At 40.7% G+C, this 27,138-nt stretch overlaps 1 protein-coding gene and 1 pseudogene across 2 annotated transcripts; both read left to right on the top strand.

Moving 5' to 3' along the window:
* The first annotated feature begins 106 nt into the window (after nucleotides 1-106).
* Nucleotides 107-22,386, top strand: BROX (BRO1 domain and CAAX motif containing). Of its 2 annotated transcripts, none has more exons than XM_007078112.3 (13): nucleotides 107-191; nucleotides 2,692-2,808; nucleotides 6,525-6,631; nucleotides 6,985-7,081; nucleotides 9,381-9,476; nucleotides 10,567-10,639; nucleotides 12,326-12,431; nucleotides 13,133-13,222; nucleotides 15,178-15,263; nucleotides 17,418-17,499; nucleotides 17,808-17,958; nucleotides 18,852-19,011; nucleotides 20,261-22,386. In XM_007078112.3, exons 2-13 carry the CDS (start codon nucleotides 2,708-2,710, stop codon nucleotides 20,345-20,347), a joined length of 1,236 nt encoding a protein of 411 aa, XP_007078174.1. In that variant the 5' UTR covers nucleotides 107-191; nucleotides 2,692-2,707; the 3' UTR covers nucleotides 20,348-22,386. The 2 variants fall into 2 exon arrangements, with proteins under 2 accessions (XP_007078174.1, XP_007078175.1); XM_007078113.3 differs by lacking the exon at nucleotides 107-191 and adding an exon at nucleotides 596-672.
* LOC122236097 lies at nucleotides 8,221-8,321 on the top strand (annotated as a pseudogene).
* Nucleotides 22,387-27,138: the final 4,752 nt, after the last annotated feature.

Consider the following 27,138-nt stretch of genomic DNA (forward strand, 5'->3'; position numbering starts at 1 on the left):
GCGCCTCCGCCCCTAAGCGGCGAGCACTGCCGCCTCGGTAGCTGTCATGGCGGCCCGGGCCACGTGACTCCGGCTCTGCGCAGGCCTGGTTCGGCAGCCTCAGCTCCCCGCCTCCCTCTGTCTCGTTTTCGGACTCGGACATTGCCTTTCTTCCATCAGGAGGACTGCTGCACAGACTCCCGACGAATCCAGTAAGTTTGTCATGAGAATGGGCGTTTCCCAGAAATACCCCTACCCCTGGCGTTAACCTGGAGTCCCAAGCGATAGGGTCACCTCCCCGCCCTTTACACGCGTTTTGCAGTCTCCATAGACTCCCGGATAGGGATCTAAAAAAGTCTTCTACTGCCTTGAAACAACTGAAAGGGAGAAAATGAATGTTGGCTCTGCGAATCAATCGTATTCGTATTCGACAGTATCGCCGAATCCCTTTGCCCGCGTCTCCACTGGCAACCGAGGACCTTACACACTAAATGGGCGCTTGTTCCGCTGTGGTCCGCCCGCCTGTCCCGGGTGGAGAGCATCGGCTTTCCACAAAAATGCCTGTTCCGATGAGGGACTCCGAGGGTTGGCGCCTGCGCAAGGTCGCCGCTAGCCTCTACGGGACGGGCTGGGGAGGAAGAGGCTGGGTGGTAAACAGGAAGTGGGCGCTCCGAGCTCGGGGGCGGTGCTCAGGTAGGTTCCTCTGGGGGCCCGGGCCTCGCGAGTGGGGGTCTCGTTTCGGTGACCCAAGGCGGTGGCGGTGGCAGCGTCTAACCGGCCGTTTTGCTGGTGGCTCTGAGAGTACCCTTGCACCTGCGGGTGGGCGTGTCCCTGTGCTATCCACCCTCCGAGTTCCTGAAAACAGGAATGGCAGGTCTCCAAAGGGGCAACATGGGGCCGGGCCGAGAATACAGTACTTACCCTCTTCGTTCCTGAAGTAAAGATACACAGAACTGCAGACATTTTCATCCAGGCAGTGGAAGGCCGCCTGAAAAGAGTATTAGACAATTTGCTGTCACAAAATCAAGTGTATTGTGTGCCTTTGCCTCCAGAAAGCTTGATTTACATGCACGTACATGCTGTATTCATTTACTTGTAAAGTTGGTATACGGGGCTATTGTTTAGAGGGTTTTATATACATTTTTAAAGGAGCTCGTTAAATGTTTTGAGCAAGGGAACTTGCTCAGTTTTTCATTGAGCATACAATGCACTGAATATCTGGTTTTGTCGTGAATAGGTAAATATTTTAAGGGAGGTGCTCAAGGAGGTATTTCATATACTGTTCAGCCCACGGAAATTTTTCCCTAGTAAGAAAAGTCAACCAACAACATTGTATAGTGTCTTGCAGTTAATTACACCTTATCAGAATTTCTTGTCTGTTGGTTCCGGTAATCTAATCGCCACATTTAAGTGTTCAGTTAGGCCTTCTGTATTTGCATTATCTACCCAAGGACTTTTAGGCCACTGACGTGCTGTTTTTTGTTTGTTCTTGTTTTTTTGTTTTTGTTTTTGTTTTTTTTTACCAAAAAGGAGTGGAACTTAATTTTTTTTAATGTTTTATTTTATTTTTGAGAGCAAGACAGAGCATGAGTGGGGGAGGTGCAGAGAGTGAGAGGGAGACACAGAATCTGAAGCAGGCTCCAGGCTCTGAGCCATCAGCACAGAGCCCGATGCAGGGCTCCAACCCATGAACAACGAGTTTATTCCCTAAGCTGATGTCAGATGCTTAACCGGCTGAGCCACCCAGGTGCCCTGGAACCTCATTTTTTTAAGTTGGCATTTTACTTAGGTAGTTTTTCAAATATTTTGGGTTTTATAGAATGGAAGTTATTGATCAAGTATTGTGGGTTTTCTTTTTTAATGAAAATACAGATGCTTATTAGCTATTTCACGGAAAGGGTATTTATCATAGAGACATGTGCTGTAACTAATTAATTGGCATAAGCAGTACTGTGTTGGAAATAGTTCATTTAAAACCTATTTACTTTAAGTAACCTTAGCAGTCTAAATAAAAATAAAGGTCATTATTTATACCTGTTTTGTAAATTACAGTCTCGTCCTGTGACCTCCTTACTTGCAGCTATCCAACCACATTCCAGTACTTTGCTATTCAAAAGGGTGGTCTGGGGACCAGTAGCATTGGCATCTCAGGTCCTACCCTAGACTGTTGAATTAGAATCAACATTTTAACAAGACCCACCTTCTCCCCATGCTAAGGTGACTTTTATAAAGCACATTAAAATTTAAACATTACTGCTCCAGTATATTTAACATTGGCCGTTAACTGTGGACAAATTTCCAAGTGCTAAGTTTTTACAGGCCTGATCTAAACATAGACTACAATAAATAGGGGGCGCCTGGGTGGCTCAGTTGATTGAGTGTCCCACTCTCGATTTTGGCTCAGGATCCCAGGGTGGGGGGATCGAGCCCCGCATTGGGCTCCATGCTAAGCCCGAAGCCTGCTTAAGATTCTCTCCCACTACCCCCACTTGCATGCAGTCTCTCTCTCTAAAATATAGAGTACAATAAATAGACATTACAACAAGATTCACTCATGTCAATAAAGCATTTTATTTATATATGCGTATGCTTCATATATATACTTTAAAAATATATACATATGTTTTTAGTAAACCTTTAATTATTTTTATACTGTTTACGTTATTAAATGTTTTATGTTTAATTTTTATACACTTCCTTTTTTGTTTATAGGAAACATCTGGAGAAAATGACACATTGGTTTCATAGGAACCCATTAAAAGCCACAGCTCCTGTCGCTTTTAACTACTATGGTGTAGCTGCTGGTCCTCCTGCTTCAAAAATATGCAGGTTAGTTTTAGTTAATCTCAATAACTACTGATTGAGCCACTTTTGGATACAAGGTACTTTTCTAGGTTCTATATTGAACGGGCAATACAGAAATATGTAATACATTGTCCCTGTCTTTAGACGATTTCTAAACTTATAAACGATGTGTGAAGACTTAAATCACAGATTATTTAAACTTTGGCAGTCATCTAAGCTTCGGTCCGTAATTTTAGATCAGTGAATCCCAGAGAGGCTAAACCAATCACAATGAAGGAGTTAAGCTACATGTTACACAAGTACAAGAGACTCCACAAAGTTGATGTTAATATATATAGATGTTAATTAGCCAGTAGTAGATTAATTAGCTATCTGGTTAATTAGCCATATTGTAGATTCATGGAGTTCTGATCAGGGAGAGATCCTGATGACCTAGAATGGGCTTTAGGGTGTTCATATAGGAGAAAGGGCTTGAGTTGGGGTTTAAATAAATCATATGCCAGTTCATGGGTTGGCAAACTGTCCTGTAGGTTTGTCCCACTGCCTGTTTTATAAATAAAGTTTTATTGGAACAGAGCCATGTCCCCTCACCCCATTTATTTACATATTATTCTGGCTGCATTTGGCTGCTTTCCTCTACAACAGCAGAGTGGTAATATCAGCAGAGACTTTATGACCCACAAAACATTATAGAAAAGGTTTGCTGATACTTGATTTAGATTGTGAGAAGGGACAAGAGAAAAGCATTTCTGTCAGGAACACTTTTATTCTAGGGATAGTGAGTAGAGCAGTTTGGAACAAAAGAAAGAGATGCAAAAGATACTTCAAAGGAGGAGTAAACTGGCCAGGTATCTGATTTGCTCTGGGAAGTTGAAAAGGATTCTGTCTGTATGAAACACAGACCCTAGACGATCAAGACCTTGATGGCACCAGTAATGGAAAGTTGAGAGTGTTGCTGCTTTTTCTGGAAAGTAATTGGAGCACAAGGTGGGAAAACTGGCTTATTAGTCTAGATCAGAGGTCATCAAACTTTTTCTGTCAAGAGCTAAATAGTAAACATTTTAGGTTTTGTGGGGTCATATATAGCTGCTGTTGCATATTCTTTTTAAAATCTTTTTGTTTTTTATTTTTTTTCTTAAGTAACCTCTCCACCCAACGTGGGGCTCAAACTCATGACCCCGAGATCAAGAATCACATACTCTACCAACTGAGCCAGCCAGGCTCCCCTGTTGCATATTCTTTGTTGATTTTTGCAAACACAAGTGGTGGGCAGTACAGAAACAAGTTAGAGGCTGTAGTTTGCCAACCCCTGATCCTAGACTCCCAGAGGCTGGTCCCAGCTTACCTGTTTTACCTGTAGCATGAGTCTCTTAACTTCTTTGGGTCTAATTATTCATCTGTAAAATGAACAGCCTAAATTAGATGTTTATAAGGTACATTTTTCTGAAATTCTATAATTTTAAAGTGAACGTAACTTTACTCAGCTGGGTTGCAAATGATGATTGAGTGCCTGCTTGGAAATAGCTAGCAAACTATTTGAGTCTAGGCCTTAAGAATTCTTTTTTCCCCCCTAGTCTGGGAATTACTCCTGCCTAGCTTCTAGTTAAATAACTCAACAATGACACATTAGTAAGGTAGACCATCCCATCTCTCGTTAGTTGTATATAGTTGTTGGTATATGCTTTCTTGGAATAAGCCTTCAGGGACCTGATACCAAAGAGTAAACATTCCATCTAGACCATTTAAGATCAAGTCTGCACTGTCCTCTAAACATCACTGCTACATCATACCTCTTGTAAATCTTAAAATATTTTAAATGTTAGTATTCTTTCACTCAACAAAGAACCTTGAGTATGTGCTTTATCCTAGGCACCTTTTAAGTTCTGGACATACAGTCCCTAGTCTCTCAGTGCTTACAATTTAAGTGTAGTCTTTCATTAGTCATTTATATACAAATGTCTTCAATCATTGTCCCTTTAATACGATTTCTGAACCCTCACTAAGCAAGTTACCTTCTGAAATCAGATGTGGAACTGGAACCTGACCAAGCTGCATCTGGTGGATGTAGATCTCCAATTGGATACAAAGTTAAGACCTCAGAGAGAAAAGCAAAAAGCCAAAGACTAAACATTGTTGAAGGTGGGAATAGAAAGGGGACATGTCCGGGGCGCATGGGTGACTCAGTCGGTTAAGCTTCCTACTCTTGGTTTCAGTTCAGGGTTTTGTGGGTTCGTTCGAGCCCCGTGTTGGGCTCTGCGCTGGCTGTGCAGAATCTGCCTGGGATTCTCTCTCCCACTTTCTCTGCCCCTTCCCCACTTGGGCTGTCTCTTTCAAAATAAATAAGCACTTTAAAAAAAAGGGGGAGGGCGGGGGGGGCATGTAAAAAAAAAAGTAGAAGGCACTTCGAGAGATAAGAGGAAAAACTGGAATATTTTGTGTTAGTAGAATAAAGGGAGAAGAGATTTCAAGAAGGAAATGGCGTGGAGCTTGAACCCATGAACTGTGAGAGATCATGACGTGAGCCGAAACCAAGAGTTGGGCGCTTGACCTACTGAACCACCCAGGTGCCCCTAGAATGCAATTCAAAAGTAGAGTTTCCTACTTGGGGCGCCTGGGTGGCTTCTGATACCAGCTCAGGTCATGATCTTGCAGTTGTGAGATCAAGCCCTGCATTGGACGCCATGCTGAGTGTGAAGCTTGCTTAGGATTCTCTTTCTCCCTCTCTCTGCTCCCCCCACTCCCCCTGCCCAAAGTTAAATAAATAAACTTTTAAAGAAATCGTCCTTTAAAAGAAATAAAAACAGGGTTTCCTACTTAATAAAGTATATTGAGATCACGTCTAGTTTTGAAACGTAAGGAGATACTAGAATTGCGTAAACATTGTTAAATTTCTATTTTTCAAAAAATTTGCATTGTGAACTGGTCTATTTAATTTACTAATTCTTGATTCCTTTCTCCCATCTTAAATGCCTGTGTTTATTTGATGTTTTTAAATTTTTTTTTAACGTTTATTTATTTTTGAGAGAGACAGAGTGAGAGCGGGAAGGGGCAGAGAGGGAGACACAATCTGAAGCAGGCTCCAGGCTCCAAGCTGTCATCACAGAGCCTGATAGGGGGCTTGAACTCAAGAACCACAAGATCGTGACCTGAGCTGAAGTCGGATGCTTAACCAACTGAGCCACCCAGGCGGTGTTTTTTGATGTTTTTTAATGTTTTATTTATTTTTGACAGAGAGAGAGAGACAGAGCATGAGCAGGGGAGGGTCAGAGAGAGAGGGAGACACAGAATCCGAAGCAGGCTCCAGGCTCTGAGCAGTCAGCACAGAGCCCGACGTGGGGCTCGAACTCCCAGACCGCGAGATCATGACCTGAGCCGAAGTCGGACGCTCACCCGACTGAGCCACCCAGGCGCCTCTTTTGATGTTTTTTAAAATATAAAATGTATATTTTTATTACATAATTGTATACATGACTTGCCCCTTGGATTGGACTGAGTTTATTTTAGTACAACTTTTAAAACAATTGTTACCAGAAATTTCACTTACCCCCAGTGTTAGTACTAATTAAATTCATTCCTGTGTACTCTTAGTCATACCTTAGAGGAGGGTGGGTGTGTGTGGGGGGGGGGGGTGTGTGTGTGTGTGTGGTATTTTAAAGCTTTTACCATTGAAACTTTTAATCCACTTTAACATAGATTCATCATAATTCATGACTTAATTTACTCTTTCTGTCTCTCATAAGTGACTTGAGATCATCCAGAGCACGACTGCTTGAACTCTTCACTGATTTGAGCTGTAATCCAGAAATGATGAAGAACGCAGCAGATTCCTATTTTTCACTTTTACAAGGTTAGTTATTTATAGGAACTTCAAAGTTTTTGAAAAACAACTATGCGGAAGTTCACATTTAATTCTTAGACTTTACAAATCTGAATAGTCTAGTCTTCTAGTCTGTATTCTTTGGTATATTTGAGTTTCAGCAACATGAGAATGTAAGGGCAGTATTGGTCTTTCTAATGTTTTGAAAAGTAAATGTGTACATATTTCATATTATGTTACCTTACAAGGAGATGTGAGATCTAAAAAGGGAGGGGTGGCAAGGTCTTTTCTACAGGTATCTGGAAAAGTCATTATCTGAAAAAAGTTTCTAAACAGAATACCTGATATTCCTTCTAAAACTAAAAGGCTGTACCTTTTTATAGGTTTCATAAATTCCTTGGATGAATCTACCCAAGAAAGCAAGTTACGATATATTCAAAATTTCAAGTGGACTGATACATTACAAGGACAGGTTCCAAGGTAGGTAGTGCAGACAGTACTAAATGGAAGCCATTTTTGTAACTATTTGGCCAGTGGTTAACCCATTGCCTCTGTATCTGAAGAAATAGAACATAGATCTGATCAGCATTTTCTCCTATTGGGAAGCTGGTTAAAAACGTTTGACCTGAACTCTTAATATACTCAATTAAGTAAAAATCTAAATTATTTCTCCTGGATCAAATCTGTGAGACAATCCATACAAATATTACCCAGAATTCAACAGTCTTAGCTGTATTAATAATATGCAAAGAATGGTTTGGGAATTTGGAATCCAAATCTTTTGCCTACCTTTAAGCAGAGCAGAATTTTGATTTTTATCTAGTTTTCTTTTCTGATGGGTACTTCAGATACCTTTGGTCAATCTCTTTCTATTTGTCCCGGGTTCTACCCCAGCTCCATACCCTTTTGAGTCATAGTTTTATTTTTTTCCTAATTTTTCTTCACTGTTTCTTCTCTTTTAAAAAATTTCCTCTCAAAACTTTCTCATCACACTCTTGAAACTAATCAGAACAGATCTATTTATAACAGGAACCAGATCATAATGGTGCTAATTTTTTATTGAACTTTTTTTTTTTTTTTTTTTTTTAGCACCATTGTGTTAAGTGGCCATATTATCTTGATCTCGGTTTGCTGTAGAAAACTGTATAAAGGCAGAAGGGAAGGAAATGGAGATTGCTGAGGGGCCCAGGGCAGCCATGGCAGTGGCAGGAGTGTGGACTCAGGCGCTGTGTCAGGTCTTGTACTGTGTGAATGCCTGCTTCTTCACATCAGATCATGACCTGAGCCAAAATCAAGAGTTGGATGCTTAAGCAACTGAGCCACCCAGGTGCACCTCTCTTATTATTTAAAGGTAAACTAATAAATTAGATATGCCTACTAGATCGCCAGATGTAATTCATTTGAATGTTCTGAATGCTGAAAAGAATAAGGTTTTAAACTATGCATTAAATTTTTTTTCAGTGGGGTAAAACGGTTTTAAGAGTTTGTTCATGGAGCGGGGGAGCTGGCTGGCTCATTTGGTAGAGCGTGCAACTCTTGATCTTGGGGTCATGAATTCAAGCCCCACGTTGGGCCTAGAGCTTACTTTAAAAAAAAGAAAAAATTATAAATTTTGTTTAGTGCTCACTTCAGCACATATACTGAAATTGGAACAGTACAGAGATCAGCATGGCCCTTGCTCAAGGATGACACATGAATTTGTGAAACATTCCATTAAAAAAAAAAAGTGTCAATATTTTGTATGTTACGTTAAACAGGATATCACAAGTTATTTTTGAATGACTAATGTTTTATAACACTCCCCCTTTTTTTAATCTAAAAAACTTCCCTTTCTCTGTTCCTTTAATGATGGTGGCAACAGTTAAATAGAAAATAACAAAGTGGAATCACAATTCTAGTTTCTTTTTGGCTCATTTTTCTATATGTTAGTATTATGTGTATAAAATAAGGGTATTGCTTCTGTTTTCATCATTTGAGACAGATGAAGAATTTCCAGGGTCTTTTCAGAACAATAGTGATTTAAAAAATTGGCATTACCTTATTTGCTTTAGTAAGCCCTTGTCATCTTCTTTGTGTCATATTTAGTAATAGAATCTGAAGGAATATGCTTGTTTTTAAGACCTTTTTCTTTGTGGTGCATGTACTGATAGGCTTGGCATTCAGTGTCTTTACCAGTTTCACTTCTGTTTGGCTTTTTGACCTCCTTGATTTCTTTTTACAAACCATGTGCTCCATCATGCTAGGTGGGTCACTGCTCTCAGAAAAATGTTGATCCTTCTTGTGCCTTTAATAGCATCATTCCCTCACCTGGGATGTCCTTCTGCTTCCCTTCCCACCATCTTTCAAGGCACAATTCAGAGACTGTCTATACCATGAAACCTTCTTGAATCATTCTAGCCTGAAGCAGTGTCTCCTCTGAATTCCATTTTTTAAAAAATGTGGTATAAGAACCACCCACTCCAGAGTCAACTGGTTACTTACTGAAAGTGTAGATTCTGGGCCCCTCTCAGACTTTCTGATTCTCTGGAGTTAAGTCCCCCAAATTTATATTTTTAAAACTACTCTGTGTACAGTAACCTTTGAGAACCTACTATTCACATGTTTACTATCATGAAGTACATAGTGGGCTATTGTTTTTAGTCATTAATCATAAGGACTGTTTTCTTCATTTTTCCAATCAGCATATAGTTTTTATAATTTTGAGTTCAACGTACAATAGGCTTCATATAGAGATGTGTCAGTAATTGACAGAAGTTAATGAACATGTTTATAATTCTAGTGCCCAGCAGGATGCTGTTTTTGAATTAATATCCATGGGATTTAATGTAGCTTTATGGTATACCAAATATGCTTCAAGACTGGCTGGAAAAGAAAAGTAAGTCTAAAGGGGAGGGTTATATGCATATGTGTTATTTTTTCAAGTATATGGAGTTTCATTATTAAAAAGTCTAAGCTACTGATAAAAAGTACCACTTCTGTTCACTGCAAGGTTGCCTCATAATGTTAGTGTTTTAAGTGTCAGAATTATGGAGCCCAGTGTTGGAAAGAAAAATTAATCTTGTCAGAGGTCTTATCTAAATGAAACCCTATACCAAGAAAAGGAAAAAATTGAATATTGGACTGCATAAAAGTACCATAAATAAAGTTAAAAACAAATGACAGATGGTCAAAAAAATCGTAATGCATGTGACAAATTGTTTTTGTAACGGAAAATAAAGAGGAAAGGAAAAGATCAACAAATCAATTGAAAATAAGTGAAGACATGAACAGGCAGCTCCTAGAAAAAGAAATACAAAGATAAGTATGTGAAAAATGTTTTGAAGGATTAAAGAATTGTGACATGAAATAAGATGCAGTTTTTATAATAGAAGTGGATGTCAGCAATATGAAACTGGCAACTATGAGCTGTGGTACATGTGAACATGTGTATAATATGCAGCTATTTCAAAATAAAGTTGAATTGTCAGGGCGCATGGTTGGCTTAGAGCACGTGACTCTTGATCTCAGGGCTGTGCATTAGAATCCCATGTTGGGTGTAGACATTACTTAAAAATAAAATCTTAAAAAATAAAGTTGAATTGTACGTGCTGTCGTAAAATTATGTCTAAAGTAATTTAGATGATTAAAATGAGCAGAATAGTGAATATTGTGTGTGTGCGTTTTTTTAAGTGTGTGCACGCACCAAGTGTAGAATATTTTGAACTTGTTTAATGCACAGAACATTATCTGGAAGGAAAAACTAGACCTATAGATAGAGTCTTTCTTTTTTTTAATTTGTAGTATCTTCTCTGGATATTTTTCATGTGCATTTGTTCCTTTTTTAATTGTCAAATCAGATTTTTTAAAAGGGAGACTAGTGGTGAGAAACAAATGACTAATTTGGTTTTATGATTAATTCACTAGTTGTTGGTTTTAATACAAGAAACAGGATTCATCCTCTAACTGATGTAATCACTGTCTTTAAGCATAACCGAAGATGAAGCAAAAGAAGTCCATCGAAGCCTAAAAATTGCAGCGGGGATTTTTAAACATTTAAAGGTAAAGTAATATGACAGTAAAATGTATTCCTCATGCTTTAATTCTTGATTAAATTTTCTTCCTTTGGGGGCCGGAGGAAAGAATTATTTCACTATGTAAAAAGAATCTACTGTATGTCCTGTTTTTCTTACGTTAAGTACTTTGTTGATGAGTGCAGCCAGTTACAGAATCTCACATGTCTTCATTTCAGAGAGTCATCAGTGAATTTTGTTTTTTATTTTTATTTTTTAAAGTTTTTATTTAAGTAATCTCAGTACCCAACGTGGGGCTTGAACTCAGGACCGCAAGATCAAGAGTCACATGCTCAGGGCATCTGGGTGGTTCAGTTGGTGGAGTGTCTGACTCTTGATTTTGGTTCAGGTTGTGATCACCGTGTACTGGGATTGAGCCCTGCATCGAGCTTTGCATTGGTCATGGAGCCTGCATGAGCTGCTTTCTTTCTCTCTGTCTCCCTCGCTTGTGCTCTCTCTTGCTAGAGTCACATGTTCTTTTGACTGAGCTAGTCACACACCCTATCAGTGACTTTTACGATTGGAAAACTCAAGCTGTAATCACCTGTCTCTTTGGAAAAGACAGGAGAAAACAAAGTACACACATGATGGTTCTTACCATCTGGGTGCAGCAGTTGCCGGGATAGTCATGGTCCTGCAAAACTGAACTTCTGAGTGTATTCTCTGTATCTCAGTGAAAATGTTGGAGGGCAGTCAGCCTGCACTCATTATATTAAATTGCCTGGAGCTGTGATGGAAATTAGAGAAAAGACTAATGTATTTAGTAATCAGGATTACCCCCACTTCATTCTAATTAAACTGATATTTACTGAACGCCTTCCAGAGGCCAATGATGGGCTCTCTAATGATAAAATAGGATGCAGGGGGCGCCTGGGTGGCTCAGTTGGTTAAGCACCCAGATGTTGATTTCTCTCTTGGTTGTGAGATTGAGCATTGCGTCTACACAGTGCAGAGCTTGCTTGGGATTCATTCTCTCTCTCTCTCTCTCTCTCTCTCTCTCTCTCTCTCTCTCTCTCTCTCTGCCCCCCTCCCTCCCTCCCTCTCCCTCCCTCTCCCTCCCCCTCCCTCCCCCATCTCTCTCCCCCCTCTCCATCCCCCCTCCCCCCAGCTCATGCTCTCAAAATAAACAAACATTAAAAAAAAAATGTCTTTACAGTAATTAAAAACCTGTGATCCTGAGTTATCTATTAAATTATAGACTTCTTTAGACTCTGCTATTATTAACGAGTGAATAATTCTAGCCATCATGCAAAAGAGAACTTTGGTTACTGTTTCAGTTAAACATTTTCTAAGATGAAAATACGACCTGCATACCTAAGCTATGTATTTTGGCCCAAAGTTGGCAGAAGTTTATGAGAAGCTCTAAGTTTTGGTATACAGGAGCTTTTATTCTCTATAAGCTTAATATCGCTCCTCTTTACACAATTTTGCTGTCCGGAATTTTTCTTTTTTTTTTTTTTTTTCCCCCTTCAAGACTTTTATTTTAAACACTGTGGCGCTTGAACTCATAACCCCGAGATCAGGGATTGCATGCTCTACTGCTGCCAGCCAGATACCCCTGAGTTTCTGATAAATCCCCAAACTGAATGTCTAATAACTTCCATTTTGTTTATCTGTAACAATTGGGTTAAAATAAAACTTGGCTTCTTTATTTTTGTTTCTCTTTCTCTCTCAGGAAAGTCATATCCCAAAGCTCATTACACCTGTAGAGAAGGGGAGGGATTTAGAGGCACGGCTCCTGGAAGCTTATGTTGTCCAGTGTCAGGCAGAAGCTCAAGAAGGTATCCTAAATATTGAAAGATTTTGTTTTGTTTTTTTTTTTTTTTTGAAGAAATTTCTACTGGCATCTAATTCTTTCTTTTTAATCAGAATTAGCTGAATTTGAGTTTCACATCTTGAGAAATTTCTAGTGAGGAATAATTTCACTGTCAGCATTTGCCTTCATGCATGGTTTATAGGAAAAGGCCTTGCAGTTTAATGGATCTTTTAAGAAGGATTTTAATTTCATGCCATTTCTGACAGCAACAGATGAATTATGTAGCTCCTCTTTTCCTGATCTCCCTTGCTCATTTCTTTTTCTCTTCCACTGTTTGCCTTGCCTTTCTTCACCTTTCAGTGTCAGGAAATAAATGAAGACTCCTGTAAAAGCAACAAAGAAACTTTGTAGGGTTTTTGTTTTTCTTTCAAATTCCAGTGCCCTGGAGGGATTCGTTTTCCTCTGACATGCTACTTTGTAGTAGTAGTTTTTTGTGATCTAGTAATTAGCTAGTGATTTAAAGAAATAGTGTCAGAACCAGCAAGCTTATTAGTGTTTTCTGTTTCTGTTTGCACTTTCTGTAACTTACTTTTCATGTTAAAATTCTTGACAAATTGTGTTAAAATGCCAAATAGATTGTTGGGATGGCTTTTGCCATTACAGTTAACTTAGTATGAATGCAAGTGAACTTAATTATGCGTTCACTTTGCTGTGCTTTGGTGACAGTAACAATCGCTCGAGCAATTGAACTGAAACACGCGCCTGGCCTAATTGCTGCACTGGCGTATGAAACGGCCAACTTCTATCAAAAAGCTGGTGAGTTTATAATTCTCTTGTTGTATTTTTAGTCTTTAGATGTTCAGATTAAGCTCATGGTTTAATAGGGAATAAGCAAAACAAAAAGATTCTCTAGGTTATTTCTTCATTTGTAAAACTGGAATAATGTCTACATTATTTTATTAATCTTGGTCAAAAGAATGAGCTGTTCACGGTTAATATGCTGCATAACTGTTAATGGAGAAGCCAGTGTTACAGTTCTTAACCAGTTATATGTAATAATTACACAGGTGTTTTAGTTTTGAAGTTTTTTGGGGTCTTTATAATAACCTTATGGTTGTCATGAAACCAAACTCCAGAGAATTAATATAACTAACCTATAATTTAACTGTTAGCAGGCTGGGAAGTTAGGACTAGAACTCAGGTCTTCTCAGTAGCCTGTTATTCTTTTCATTCACTTATTCAGGAAACATGCATTTATTTTTGTTTATGGGGTGGTTACTACTCTAGTTGCTAGCTATACAAAGATCAGTGTATAGACAGAGTCACATATAGGGAAGGAAACAAACCTGTAACCACATTATAATAGCATAAGATAAGATGTGACTACAGCAGTGAAATGAAAACCTCAAGGATCCAGGCATGCTAGAGGAGGCTTTCTATGAGAAGGTGGTGTTTGGGCCTTATTTTGAAATATAAATAGAAGTTTTGAGTTTGCTAGGAAGCTTTAGCATATGGGAAAAGTAGAACATTCTATATAGTATGTACAGAGATAAGAAAGAATTTGGCACATTCTGGGACCTTTAAACAGATGCTCTTAGCTGAGGCACAGGATGAGTGATAGGAGAAAAAGTTAGGAAAGTTTGCACGTGTGAGATCATGAATTGGTTTGTAGCCTTAGAAGTTTGGCTTTTATTTGGTAGATCATGGGGACCTGTGAAAAGGTATAAAGCAAATCTGTTTTGATTGGATTTGAATTTAGAAAAGCTCTATAGGGGCACCTGGGTGACACAGTTGGTTGAGCCTCCAACTTCAGCTCAGGTCATGATCTCACAGTTCCTGAGTTCAAGCCCCACATCAGGCTCACTGCTCTCAGCACAGAGCCCGTATTGGATTCTCTGTCCCCCTGTCTCTGCCCCTCCCCCACTTGTACTCTTTCAAAAATAAAATGTTTAAAAAAAAAAAAAAGAGGGGCGCCTGGGTGGCTTGGTCGGTTAAGCGTCCGACTTCGGCTCAGGCCATGATCTCATGGTCCATGAGTTCAAGCCCCGCGTCGGGCTCTGTGCTGACAGCTCAGAGCCTGGAGCCTGTTTCAGATTCTGTGTCTCCCTCTCTCTCTGCTCCTCCCCTGTTCATGCTCTGTCTCTCTCTGTCTCAAAAATAAATAAAAACGTTAAAAAAAAAATTAAAAAAAAAAAGATCCCTATAATTGCAGGATGAGAAATGGGCTTGTGAGGTGAAGGCTGACTCCACTTAGTGTTAAGGAAGAAGGGATCGTAGTCTGTGGAGGAAGGGACAGAAGCTTTGACAAAACAGAGAAGTAGGGAGCAGAGGACAAATGGATGAGAGAGAAGTTGGCAGGATGTGAATGTGCGTGTTAGGGAAGGTTCAGCCTGGGGCGATGGACCAGGAAGGAGAGTGTCTCCTGCTGACTGGGGTTACCACACTATGCAGTTTGCTATATTATATAACGAAAGGAAAAAGTGTAACAGTGTAATTTATATTTTTCTTAAAGTTCTATTTTTATCATTATTTTAAGCCTAAGTTGCATTACCTATCAAAGGAGGTGACAGGGTATTCAAACAGTCTTATTATGTAGTTAAAGTGTAGTTACGGGAAAATCACTTTAAAGCAAAGTTTTTTTTAGAAAATATGTAAATGCTTGAGTTTTAGACTTGAATGGCATTCTGCTTTTAGCATCTGAACACATGAACTAAAAATCTTCTAGTGAATCGGGGTGAAATTATATTTTGCTTTTTAAAATGTAACTTTAGATCATGCTTTATCCAGTTTGGAGCCTGCATACTCTGCTAAATGGAGAAAATATCTTCACTTGAAAATGTGTTTCTACACGGCTTATGTAAGTACTGATAACCTGAAAACCAGTGTAAATTTACTGTCTTTCTAGCCCCGTGCTTGCTAGGTCTGTCATTTTGTAAATTAGCATTGCATAAATAATGGAAAGCTGTCCAATGTTTACCGACAGCCAGTGCAACTCTTGTGAGCCGAGGTGGATAGAAAGAGACGACGGAGAATTGTAGCACTGGGTTATAGTGATGGAATTACTATTTGATTCAAACCCACTTTTTATTATTATTTATTATTATTTAATTTTTATTTATTTTTGAGAGAGAGAGAATGTGAGCAGGGGTGGGGCAGAAAGAGAGGGAGACAGAATCGGAAGCAGGCTCCAGGCTCCGAGCTGTCAGCAGAGTCTAACACGGGGCTCGAACTCACAAACTGCAAGATCGTGACCTGAACCAAAGTTGAATGCTTAACCAACTAAGGCAGGCCCCCGAAAACCCACTTCTTTTTAAAGTTTATTTATTTTATTTATATATTTATGTGTGTTTATGTAAATATAAAATTAATATATAAATATATTTATGTCTATATTTATAAAGTTTACTTTTTTATCTTGAGAGAGAGAGGGAGAAAACAAGTGGGGGAGGGGCAGAGAGAGAGGGAGAGAGAACCCCAAGCAGGCTCCATGTGTCAGCACCAAGCCAAACCATGAGGTCTTGCCCTGAGCTGAGACCAAGAATTGGACGCTTAACCAACTGAAGCACCCAGGTGCCCCTCAAACCCACTTTTAAGCTGGAACCTTCTGTATACTTAATGAGAATTCTCTCCTTTCATCTTGTACATTGAAGAAGATACTTACTGATCCTGATCTTAAGGCATACCACACGACATATCCCCTCAGTCTGTGAAGAAACCTTAATAAGCACTCTTTTAGAAGTTACTTACCAGTTTCTTCCACCCACCAAACAAACTTACTTGTTTGTTGGTTAGAATATCAAGTGAGAGATAATCAAACACCTTTTTCAGACCCGGGTAGATACTTTTATTTCTTCTACCTTGGGATCTGTTTTCCGGCATACAGCGTTGGACCATGTGCAATGCTTGGGTTTGATACAGACATTTAGAGTGAGCATGTTCTTTTTCAGGCTAATAACCTTTCTCTTGAAACCTGTTTAGTTATTATTAACCTTAGAATCCTCCCTCCCTGTCCCTCTGCATTAGCACAGTAATTTCCCTCCTTTATCTGCAGTGCCCAAATCTTAAAAACCAGTTTCATTATTGAAAAGTACTTTTGGGGCTCCCAGGTGGCTCAGTTGGTTGAGAGTCTGATGTTGGCTCAGGTCATGACCTCGTGGTTCGTGAGTTCTAGCCGCGCCTTGGGCTCGCTGCTGTCATGGAAGAGCCCACTTCAGGTCTCCTGTCCCCCTCTTTCTCTGTCCCTTCCCTGCTTGCGCTCTCACTCAAAAATAAATAAATCTTGGGGCGCCTGGGTGGCTCAGTCGGTTGAGTGTCCGACTTCGGCTCAGGGCATGATCTCGCGGCCCGTGAGTTCGAGCCCTGCGTCAGGCTCTCTGCTGACAGCTCAGAGCCTGGAGCCTGTTTCAGATTCTGTGTCTCCCTCTCTCTCTGCTCCTCCCCTGTTCATGCTCTGTCTCTCTCTGTCTCAGAAATAAATAAACGTTAAAAAAAAAAAAATTAATTAAAAAAAAAATAAATAAATCTTAAAAAAAAAAAAAAAGCACAAACACTAAATTTTGCGGGGCGTCTGGGTGGCTCAGTTGGTTAAGCATCCAGCTCTTGATTTTGGCTCAGGTCATGATCCCAGCCCAGGATCCTTGAATCGAGCCCCGCGTTGGGCTCCACGCTGAGCACGGAGCCTGCTTGGGATTGGAATTCTCTTTCTATCCCTCTGCTCCTCTCCCCCACTCACGTTCTCTCTCCAAAATAAAAATATACATATGTTAAAAGAAAATCCTTTTTCCTCTCACCCCATGGTTAGAAGGTTAGTTTGGTTCAAAGCGTGACATAATCCCACTTGTTTTATACTAGCAGAGATTGGGGGAAGCTTATTCAAGTAAAGAAATGTAAGGGATGGCATTGATATTCAAACAGTGGACGAAGGTCCACTTCATCTGATGCATTTATAAAACAATGATAGCAGAAGGCATCGTTTGGGGAGAGAATGAATAAGAATTTGTTTCTTTATCAGGCTTACTGTTATCATGGTCAGACTTTGTTGGCTAGTGATAAATGTGGCGAAGCAATCCGGTCTCTCCAAGAAGCAGAAAAATGTAAGTATTGCTGCCAGAATATTAACGCCCTTCTTAAACACAGAAGTTTTATCATGAAAGAAATAGGCAGTTAAAAGAGATTTTGGCTGAGTTCATGAAAGAGGATGGGAACTCAAGTGAGGAACTGGAGAGAGAGAAACAACGTTTCAAAAACCAGAAAACATGTAGAAAACAGCCCCCTTCCCTTACTCTATTACTGGTATCGCTGTCACACTAGGTAAGGAGCAGAAAAGTTGCCATCATCTCTGACTTATAGCTTCCTTAGTATAAACAATAAGCAGATGATTTTATATCCCTTTCACCTGCAGTTTATGCAAAGGCAGAAGTACTGTGCAAAGAATATGGAGAAACCAAGGGACCTGGGCCAACGGTCAGACCCTCAGGACACTTGTTCTTTCGGAAGCTCGGAAATCTTGTGACGAACACCCTAGAGAAGTGTCAGAGAGAGAATGGGTTCATGTGAGTACAGCTTGGTGTTTTGGCAGTACGAATGCTAGTGTGTGTATCTACAGTCACAGCGTTTAAATAGCAATACTGTTGTCACAGCCTCCCAGTTAGTCTCTGCCCCACTTTGTGTCACATTGCACTCAACTCGAATTTTCTCTTTAAATTGGTGGTAAAGTTCCCTCCTGTTGGACCTCACTTCATCCTGCTTCTGATACATATAAAAGCAGATGTTACAATATCCTGCTTCTGATACATGTAAAAGCAGATGTTACAATTTTAACGTAGGTTATTAACAAAGAGCTCACTTACAGTGTCTCAGTTTTCTCTTCTTCGTTTCCCTGGTGTTTCTTCCCTGCGAGTTATATGGAGCTTCTCTGCTGCTCTCACGTGGGCATCCCGCCCTGCTCACAGCCACCTGTAAAGCAGGGAAATAGGTTTTCTGTCCATCCTGCCTAGTCCTGTCAAGCAGTTTTCCACTGTGAGGTCAGCATTGTTCAAACTGCAGATGACCATCTATGTAGATGGGTAGAATCTGTTTTGTCCCTGTTTTTTCTCTTTACAGTCTGCCCCTTAACATTGCCGCACCTGGTCATACCGAGCCCTTTTACTTCGTCAAATATGCCTAGTATAACTTGCCTCACCCATTTTGGAAAGCATTCCTGAACCGCCCTCTTCCCCCGACAGCATGTTCTCACGGCATGCGATGTCCGTCAAAGCTTCTGTTACGTTGCATTGTAGGGGACAGGTTTCCTGACTGTCTCATCTACTCATGCACGCCGCATGAGGCAGGAGAATCTTCTCTGTCCTATCATTAAATGGTCTCTTTCTCGCACAGGGCCTTGAACACAATAGCCGCTCAAGTAGTTAATGAATGAATGAATTGCTGTTTAAATTGCTTTTTGCAGTTACTTTCAAAAAATTCCAACAGAAGCCCCACAGCTGGAACTCAAAGCAAATTACGGTCTCGTAGAGCCTGTACCTTTTGAATTCCCTCCGACAAGTGCACAATGGACACCGGAAACGCTGGCCTCGTTTGATCTCACCAAAAGACCCAAGGATGACAGTGTACGAGACTGGCTTTTTTCCGTTTGTTCACAGAGGTTTAAAAAGAGAATTCAGAGTTAGCATTTTGTTATTTTTCTCTACTTAAGTAGATCTAGATATATACACATATGTATCTTTGTCTAAATGTTAAGTTAGCTAACTGCAGTGTTGGTGTGATGTGTGTTGTTGAATTGTGTCAGAGATTCCATCTCTAGGCCTTAATTATCTTCTGATTTCTTACATAATTGAGGCTGTTTTCAACGCATTATCTTGCCTTTTTACAATTTATCAGAGCCTCCTTTAGGAACAGTGTGGGAGAAGAAGTCTAAGGATGGATAGTTTATCCATGTTTGTATTGCTATAGCAATATACTGTTTTTGATTTAGCTGCTGCAGGTCATTTGAAGATTTGACCTTATTTCAACGTTCCATGAAATCATCCAGGGGTAAAATAAGGCTGCTTTTATTCATTTATATCTAAGTACATGTTGGTGTACTAAATCAAAGATGAGATTAAGTGGGAAATTTATGGTCTGACTGCCCGAAGAGGAGGGGTCTGTGAAAAATAGGGAATGGGAATTAATTTGCAGCCATAGCTCCTTCCTTGACATTGGGTTTTTATATAATTTCCTACCCATTCTGAAACCATTAGTACTTAAAATGACTGTCTTTTTATCCTGGTCAGCCTCTAAAATAATGCGATAAGAAGTAGCCTGTTCCTGTCCTGAGATATTTTCACACTTACGAGTTCCACATGCATAGACTCATCACTCAGTTTCTCTGTCCTCAGAAAGAGTGCAAGCACCATTAGCTTGATGTTTGCCTGCCTAGGTTTTCATCTTCACTGAAGCGTTGCTTTCTGATTACTTCTTAAATTGAATTGATATGTAGCATTTGGAAAAGCTTTGTTAATTTCAGCGTTGGGTAATTTAATACAACATCTTTAAAAAGCCTAAGGTGGGGGCGCCTGGGTGGCTCAGTCAGTCAAGCGTCCGACTGTGGCTCGGGTCAGGATCTCACGGTTCGTGAGTTCGAGCCCCGTGTCGGACTCTGTACTGCTGGCTCAGAGCCTGGAGCCTGCCTTGGATTCTGTGTCTCCCCCTCCCCCGCTCACGCTCTGTCTCTGTCTCTCTCTCTCAAAAATAAAATAAACATAAAAAAAATTAAAAGTAAAGATAAATAAAAATGAAAAATCTAAGGTGGAAAAGATCTAGTGTTTGTTTTCCAAATCTTAGTTTATTATGTACTTAAAACTGTGTTTTTCTCCCTAGACCAAACCCAAAGCAGAAGAAGCAGTGAAGCCTGTCAGAGAACCAGATACCAGACCTCAGAAGGACACGGGATGTTCCATCTCCTAAAATACACTGATAAAATGTGCACTACGAATTTCTCTATAGTAGATAAGATAAACCCTGGGACTTCAGTCCGTATTTCTTAAAAGGTTTTCTCTGAAGCCCGTAGAATGATTTAGTACATTCGGAGGGAATCTGCCTTCAGTTTATTTGTTCTTGATTTTTAATAGAGTAGAGATGTTTCATGCTTTGTTTCCAAACCCTTTTTAATCAGGACAACATGTAAAAGATTTTACTGTGCCCCTCAAGGGCGTATTTGGGGGTTGGGCTTTTTTTTCTTCAAAGTCTGGGTTGTAGTAAGTTTCAGGTTAATATAGGCCAGAATCACGTGGCATCAGGTATGTTTTTCTGTCTTCACACACAAAAAGTTTTATTTTCCTTCCTCTTACCTGATACCAGAAGAATGACAGGAGTTGGTTTTTAACAGTTTTCTTCCTCTTACCATTATGTTGTCACACAGACTTGTGTTCTCTTCAAATCCCTTCCATTTGTAAGAAGCTATAATTTGTTCCAAAAAATCAGTGTTTGTAGGTATTTTGAGACCATTTAAGAACTTCTGGTAGCCCTGCACTTTATTTCAGCTTCAATAAACCTACAGTGATTTTTACAAGTACTTTTTCTAATGGGTTTTTTACTTCGAGGACAGAACTTTGTGACAGCTCTTCATGTTCCCATGTGAGAGAACACAATGAAACGTTTTTGCAGAAGTCAGGTATTTCACGATGTAAAGAAAAAACATCAAACCTAAGCGAGATAGGTTGTCCTGAATTACACTGCTAACTCTACTTTTTGGTCACAGAAGTTACGGTAAGATGCCTTCGTTACTGATTTCAGAGTGCGTTATTTCTATATGGTCTTCTAATTTACACATCCTATCAGAATCGTACTGCTTTAGGCCAAAGGCCAAAGCAAAAACAAGAGCAAACATATAGTATGAACTTAAAATCAGCTTGTAATATTTGAAACAGTTTAGCGTGTACACAAACTTGGGAAATAGTGGATGCATGCTGCTTTAACAAAAGTCACACGTCTGTAGTATTATCTTTTTTGATTATTCTTCTGGGGCGTTAGCTAATTTTCCTATTACAAATGACAGATTGGTTCACTTAATAGAAATAGTGTATATTGAGAGCTTACTACGTGCCCGGCACTCTGCTCAACACTTATGTAGGTAAACCATTGACTCCACGTGGTAGCCCTGTGACAGATAAGTGAAATCTGCATAAGGTGTTAAAATAGGAATAAACATTTCATGGTGAAGAATAAAGAGATTATTCCTGTCTGAATCAGTATTGTGTGCAAAGAATTACTTAAGTTGTAGTTTTCACTCTTGAAAACTACAAAGAATCAGTGAGAGTTTTTTTTAATATACGGAAATGCTAATAACTACTGTATACCATTTAATATTTGAAACTGCAGTTTCTAGAATAAGTGGAGTAATAACTGGACTTTTAACTTTATTTTGCTGTCTACAGAAACATACTTTAATGAAATTTCACTGTATATTACGTGACACTACAAAATCACTCGTCTGGTTGCCGTTTGCCATTTATGGACAAAACTTTAAACTTGTGCCAGCTTGTTCTTCTCGGCCTCGTAGGACCTATTTATCTTGGGTACTCTAGTACTCATTAACCTAGTTGCTAAATTTTCACATTGACACTTGGGGGTTATACTACCATATATGGAATGAAAACATGTCATATGTTCAGTGCTTTTGTAAAATGCAGGAAATACTGGTATTACTTTAAATCAATAATTGGCAACTTCGACATGAGCAAGTAAGAAATATTGTGTTGACTGAGCAAAAGTGACACTTTGTGACTAAAATACCCCATTATATATCTTCTTTGAAGTGACATTGGAAATTTGGGAAGTTGACACGTCAAGCAGCTGCATGAAGGTTGTAGAGGGTGTAACTTTGTGTTAAGTGTTGCGTATACTTTCGTCCTTCGTTTAAACTGGATAATGACCGCCAACAAAAGTGTTGTCTGTATAATGCGTTACCTTTTTATTTATGAAAATAAAAGTAATTTTACTTATAATTTCATTGGGATTTTGTTTTTCGATAAACATTTTTACTTATTAAACCAGTTACCATTAATACAATGCAAAAACCCTAATTCTTCACAGTAAAGTTTTAAAATGACACACATTTGTATTGTTTTACGCTACATGAGTTCATTAAATATTCAACGCTCCTCAATCTGTTTGGCTTTTATTTCTGTTTCTTGGTACTTAGCGCCACTGAATGGCAAAGTAGGATCGGAGTTGGCCTGTGTCTCCCTTCCTCAGCACAGTCCAGCACCATGCAGTTGTGGACTGTGGTAGACTTGGCTGGAGAGCCCGTTGTGGCTGTGCTGTGCTCTGTAGAAAGCTGTCCTTTGGAAAGTTGAGGTGGGTTTCCAGTACTGTATAAATGTACTGAGAAATACAACCCCATTCAGAAATGGTGCCTCATTTTCCAGGGTGTGCTTTACAAAATCACACATTTCCTACCTCTTTTAACATGTGCGTGAAAATAAACTTGGCAGTGTCACGTGGGTTACCGTAATTTTGTGTTGACGGACTTGTGATACTTGAGTAATTTGCTCAGCATTTACATTTTTATTTTGAAAAACAGTTTAGTAGCAAACTAAAGGGACTCAAACAAGGGGAGCCTACTCTGAATTGTAGAACGAAAACCCACTTATACAATATAAGGCCAGCGATACTGCGTCAATGCAGTTCGGTGTATCCAATGCCTTTGCTGTGCTTGAGGTGGGTGTAAGTTCATAGTGTCAATCAGAGTCCCCACCCCCCCACCCCCCCGCCACCCGCCCCGGAGAAAATGTTCACCAGTGGCTTGAGTTTTATTCCCTAGAGCTTCATAGTAGTTTGCCTCAAGCTACTGGTCTCAGGCTTCTAGGGCCAGCTGGGCAGGGCCTAGGGTGGCCGGAGCTCCCAGGCTGGCCACCTGGGAATTTCAGAGAATTCCCACCATCACCTGCCACGATGTAGAAAAAGTTGAGAAATGCCCTGATGGCAGGGGCACGTCAGTGATGTTCCTCTTTTTTTCTTCTTAATGTTTATTTATTTAGAGTGAGAGAGCACAAGCAGGGAAGGGGCAGAGAGGGAGGAAGAGAGAGAATCCCAAGCAGGCTCCACACTCAGGCTCAGGGCAGAGCAGAGCCAAACGCAGGGCTCGATCTCACGACTCTGAGATTATGACCTGAGCTGAAATCAAGAGTGCGGCGCTTAACCAACTGAGCCACCCAGGTGCCCCAGTGATGTCACTCTTGTCCACAGTGACTGGGTGCATGCATGCGGTTTAATACTGAAAATAAAGATATAATAATCCTGCCAGGTAATGTTCTGACAGCAGTTCCCCTGGGGAGCAGAGGTCTGCGAATGCGTGTGTTCATTTATTCATATTTCACATCTCTCCTCAGTCCACATAATTCCTCACTCAACCCTGCCCGCTCCCTGGCCAGTTTCCTCAGGTGAACCAGCGTGGAGAAGTTGGTAGAGAAGACTGCTGCCTGCAGGGGGGGCTTTGGATGCTCCATCCCTGCTTGACCTTCAGAGCACCTCGTGGGGGAGGGGAAGGCGGAAGCTGGGAGCACCCACAGTGGCCCAATTAGCTGGGGGTGTGTGTGTGTGTGTGTGTGTGTGTGTGTGTGTGTGTGTGTGTGTGTAATTCCCGGTGCTGCTGCTTTGCTGCCTTTTAATCTGGTTCATTTGAAAACCTGTTTTCATAAACGAAAACTGAAAGAAATGTAGGAAATTTTAGGTACGATATCTTTCTGAAGCTCAATGCCAAGATGTAGAACTCGTGTGTGATTTTGCTGGTACGGATTCCAATGCCGTGTGTCAGTGAAGGAGTTGATGAAAATGAAATGAATAATGTGCAAATGTAGTGAGAAAAATGTGAAACAAAAGGCAGCCATTTTAGCATCAGAAATAGAGACAACTACAAGCCTGTTCTCTCCTTAGTTTTCCAATCTATTACATAATACCTTCCCTCACCCATTAAAATGATCTAAACGTATGGTTCATTTATTAACCAAATACGGAGTGTCAGCCTTGTCTCAGGTAGTGTAGGGGCAGGAGGCACAGCGGGAAACACACAGGTAAAGCCCCTCCCACTCTGGCCAGAGGACAGGCAAGGGAGGGAAGGGAGGGGGGAGACAGGCAAAATCAGAGTTTGTGCAAGGTGTAAGTGCTCAGGAGAAAAACTAGTAGCATGTTGAGTGGTGGTGGTGGTGAAGGGGACAGGAAGGTGCCTTGAGAGAGAAGAGTTCAAAGTCTGTGGGAGGAAGGACTAGTCCTGGGAACCACAGCTACAAGGTCCTTGTAGGGGGAGAGTCTGTGGTCAGGGAACCATAATGTGAAGGCCAGTGTGTTGAGCGTGGTGAGCGGCAGTCGGCACGAAATGAGATCAGAAAAGTATCGAGAGCCAGATGGACAGCCTTGCAGGCTATTGCAGGGACTTGGGCTTCCTCCGTCCCCCAATGCGCCTTCCCACAGGTACCATATGAACCCCTTGCAGATTCTTTTTTAATGCTCTTTTTTTTTTTAATTTTTATTTATTTTTGAGAGATGGAGAGAGACAGAACGTGAGGGGGGTGGGGCGCACAGAGAGAGACACACATACAGAATCTGAAGCAGGTTCCAGGCTCGGAGCTGTCAGCACAGAGCCCAATGCGGGGCTTGAACTCTGGGACTGTGAGATCATGACCTGAGCTGAAGTCGGCCGCCTAACCGACCGAGCCACCCAGGGACCCCAAACCCCTTGTGGATTTTAAGCAGAGTGACATGATCTGATTCTACAACTCTGGCTGCCTTCTTGAGTATAGACTGTAGGGGGACAGATAGAAGGCCACGGCCACAATCTGGGCGAGAGATGATGGCTTAGACCAGGGTGGAGTGGTCATACGAGGATTCCAGAAATATCCAAGAGGATTTCCTGATGGATTTAATGGGGGGTGTGGCTAAAGGAAAAGAATCAAGAATGACGCCAAGGACTCTGGTCGAACTACTGGAAGAATAGAATTGCCATTTACTGACATGGAAAGACTGCTGGAGGAGGTACGAGTATGTGTCTGGGGGAGGGGTGTGCAGGAAGAAGGGTGCACTGGAAGTGTGAGCAAAGATTTAGGCACATCAGGACCGAGATGTCTATTAGACACCCAAGAAGCAATGTTGAGTAGACAGTAGGATCTCTGAATTTGAGATTCAAGGAAAAGTCTGACCTGGAGATAAAATTATTGGATACAAATTTACATGTAGGTAGCATTTAAAGCCATAGGACTCAATGAGATAAATATCTATTCATTGATGAATGAATACATAAAAACAGAAGTGATTCCATCACTGAGCCGGGAGGTACTACAATATTGAAAGGTTGGGGAGATTATATGGCCTTTTAATTATACTATATATACTTAGGCACAATCCTTGATAAACTAGATTTGGGGTTTTTAAGAAACAAAAAGTAGAGGTGTTCATAAGAATTAAACAGAGGGTGGGGAGACTGGGTGGCTTAGTGGGTTCAGCGTCTGACTCGATTTCGGCTCAGATCATGGTGCCAGGGTCATGGGATGGAGCCCTGCCTTGGGCTCTGCGCTGAGCGTGGAACCTGTTTGGGATTCTCTCTCTCTCTTCCTCTGCCCCCTCCCACTCATGCTCACTCTCTCAAAATAAATAACCTTAAAAAAAAAAAGAATTAAACAGAGGTAAAAAAACATGCTGTAGGGAATATTTAGCCTTCTGAAAGGTCACTTGCAAAACATCCATGTCTATGTACATGGTGTGAAATTGGCGGTGCTCCCAAGGTTTTTGTAAATAAAAATAAGTAGATTCCACATTGTTCTGTAATTTTGCATAGCACATCCTAAAGAGTCCCAGTAGGTGGCAGAAAAACACTAACTCCATTATAAGTTAGAGCTCTTTCTCACCTTTTTTCCCCTTTTTCTCTCCTCTCTCCTCATGGCTTCCCTTTAGAGCCCCCTGAATTAAAAGATATAAATGCTTACTTAACTCCCAACACTGTTATCATGAAGAAAAGAAACCAGTATTTTCTTTAGAGGGCCAGCAGATATCATTCATCTGTAATTCAAGTAACGGGGGAGCCAGGTATATGGGGGATGGGGTACTTCATTTGGTTTGGAAATGTATGAACTGGGAGATGGTCTTCAGAGGAGTGAAGTACAATAAACCACAGTGGGGCTGTTAGGCCGTATTCATTTTTTTTCTTTTTAATGTTTATTTGTTTTTGAGAGAGAGTATGTGTGGGGGAAGGGGAGGGGCAGAGAGAGAGAGACACAGAGGATCCAAAGCAGGCTCCGTGCTGTCAGCCAAGAGCCCAACGCGAGGCTCGAACCCACAAACCCATGAGATTATGACCTGAGCCGAAGTTGGACACTTAATCGATGGAACCATCCAGGTGCCCCTGTTAGTTCTTGAACTTTTGATATTTAAGCTTCTAAGGTTGCAGCAAGGTTGGTGGGGGGGAAGGGGAGCCTCAGAAGGCAGAAGGCAAAAAAACCAAAAAAACAAAAAAAACCCTCTTGAAAAAAAAAATAGACGAGATGTCTTGGTACTAGCTTCATGTGCAGCAAATCACTGTATCTTTTCCCACATCCTTAGGGCACTGGTTTCCTTAGGAAACTTGCCTGTACATTGGGGTCACCCGGACAGCTTCAAAAATAACAGATGCCGGGGCACCTGGGTGGCTGTGGATTAAGCATCAGACTTTGGATTTCAGCTCAGGTCATGATCTCATGATCTGTGGGGTCGACATGTTGCGTTCTTCA

Source organism: Panthera tigris, chromosome F3 (genome assembly GCF_018350195.1).
Source record: "Panthera tigris isolate Pti1 chromosome F3, P.tigris_Pti1_mat1.1, whole genome shotgun sequence".
NCBI lineage: Eukaryota > Metazoa > Chordata > Mammalia > Carnivora > Felidae > Panthera > Panthera tigris.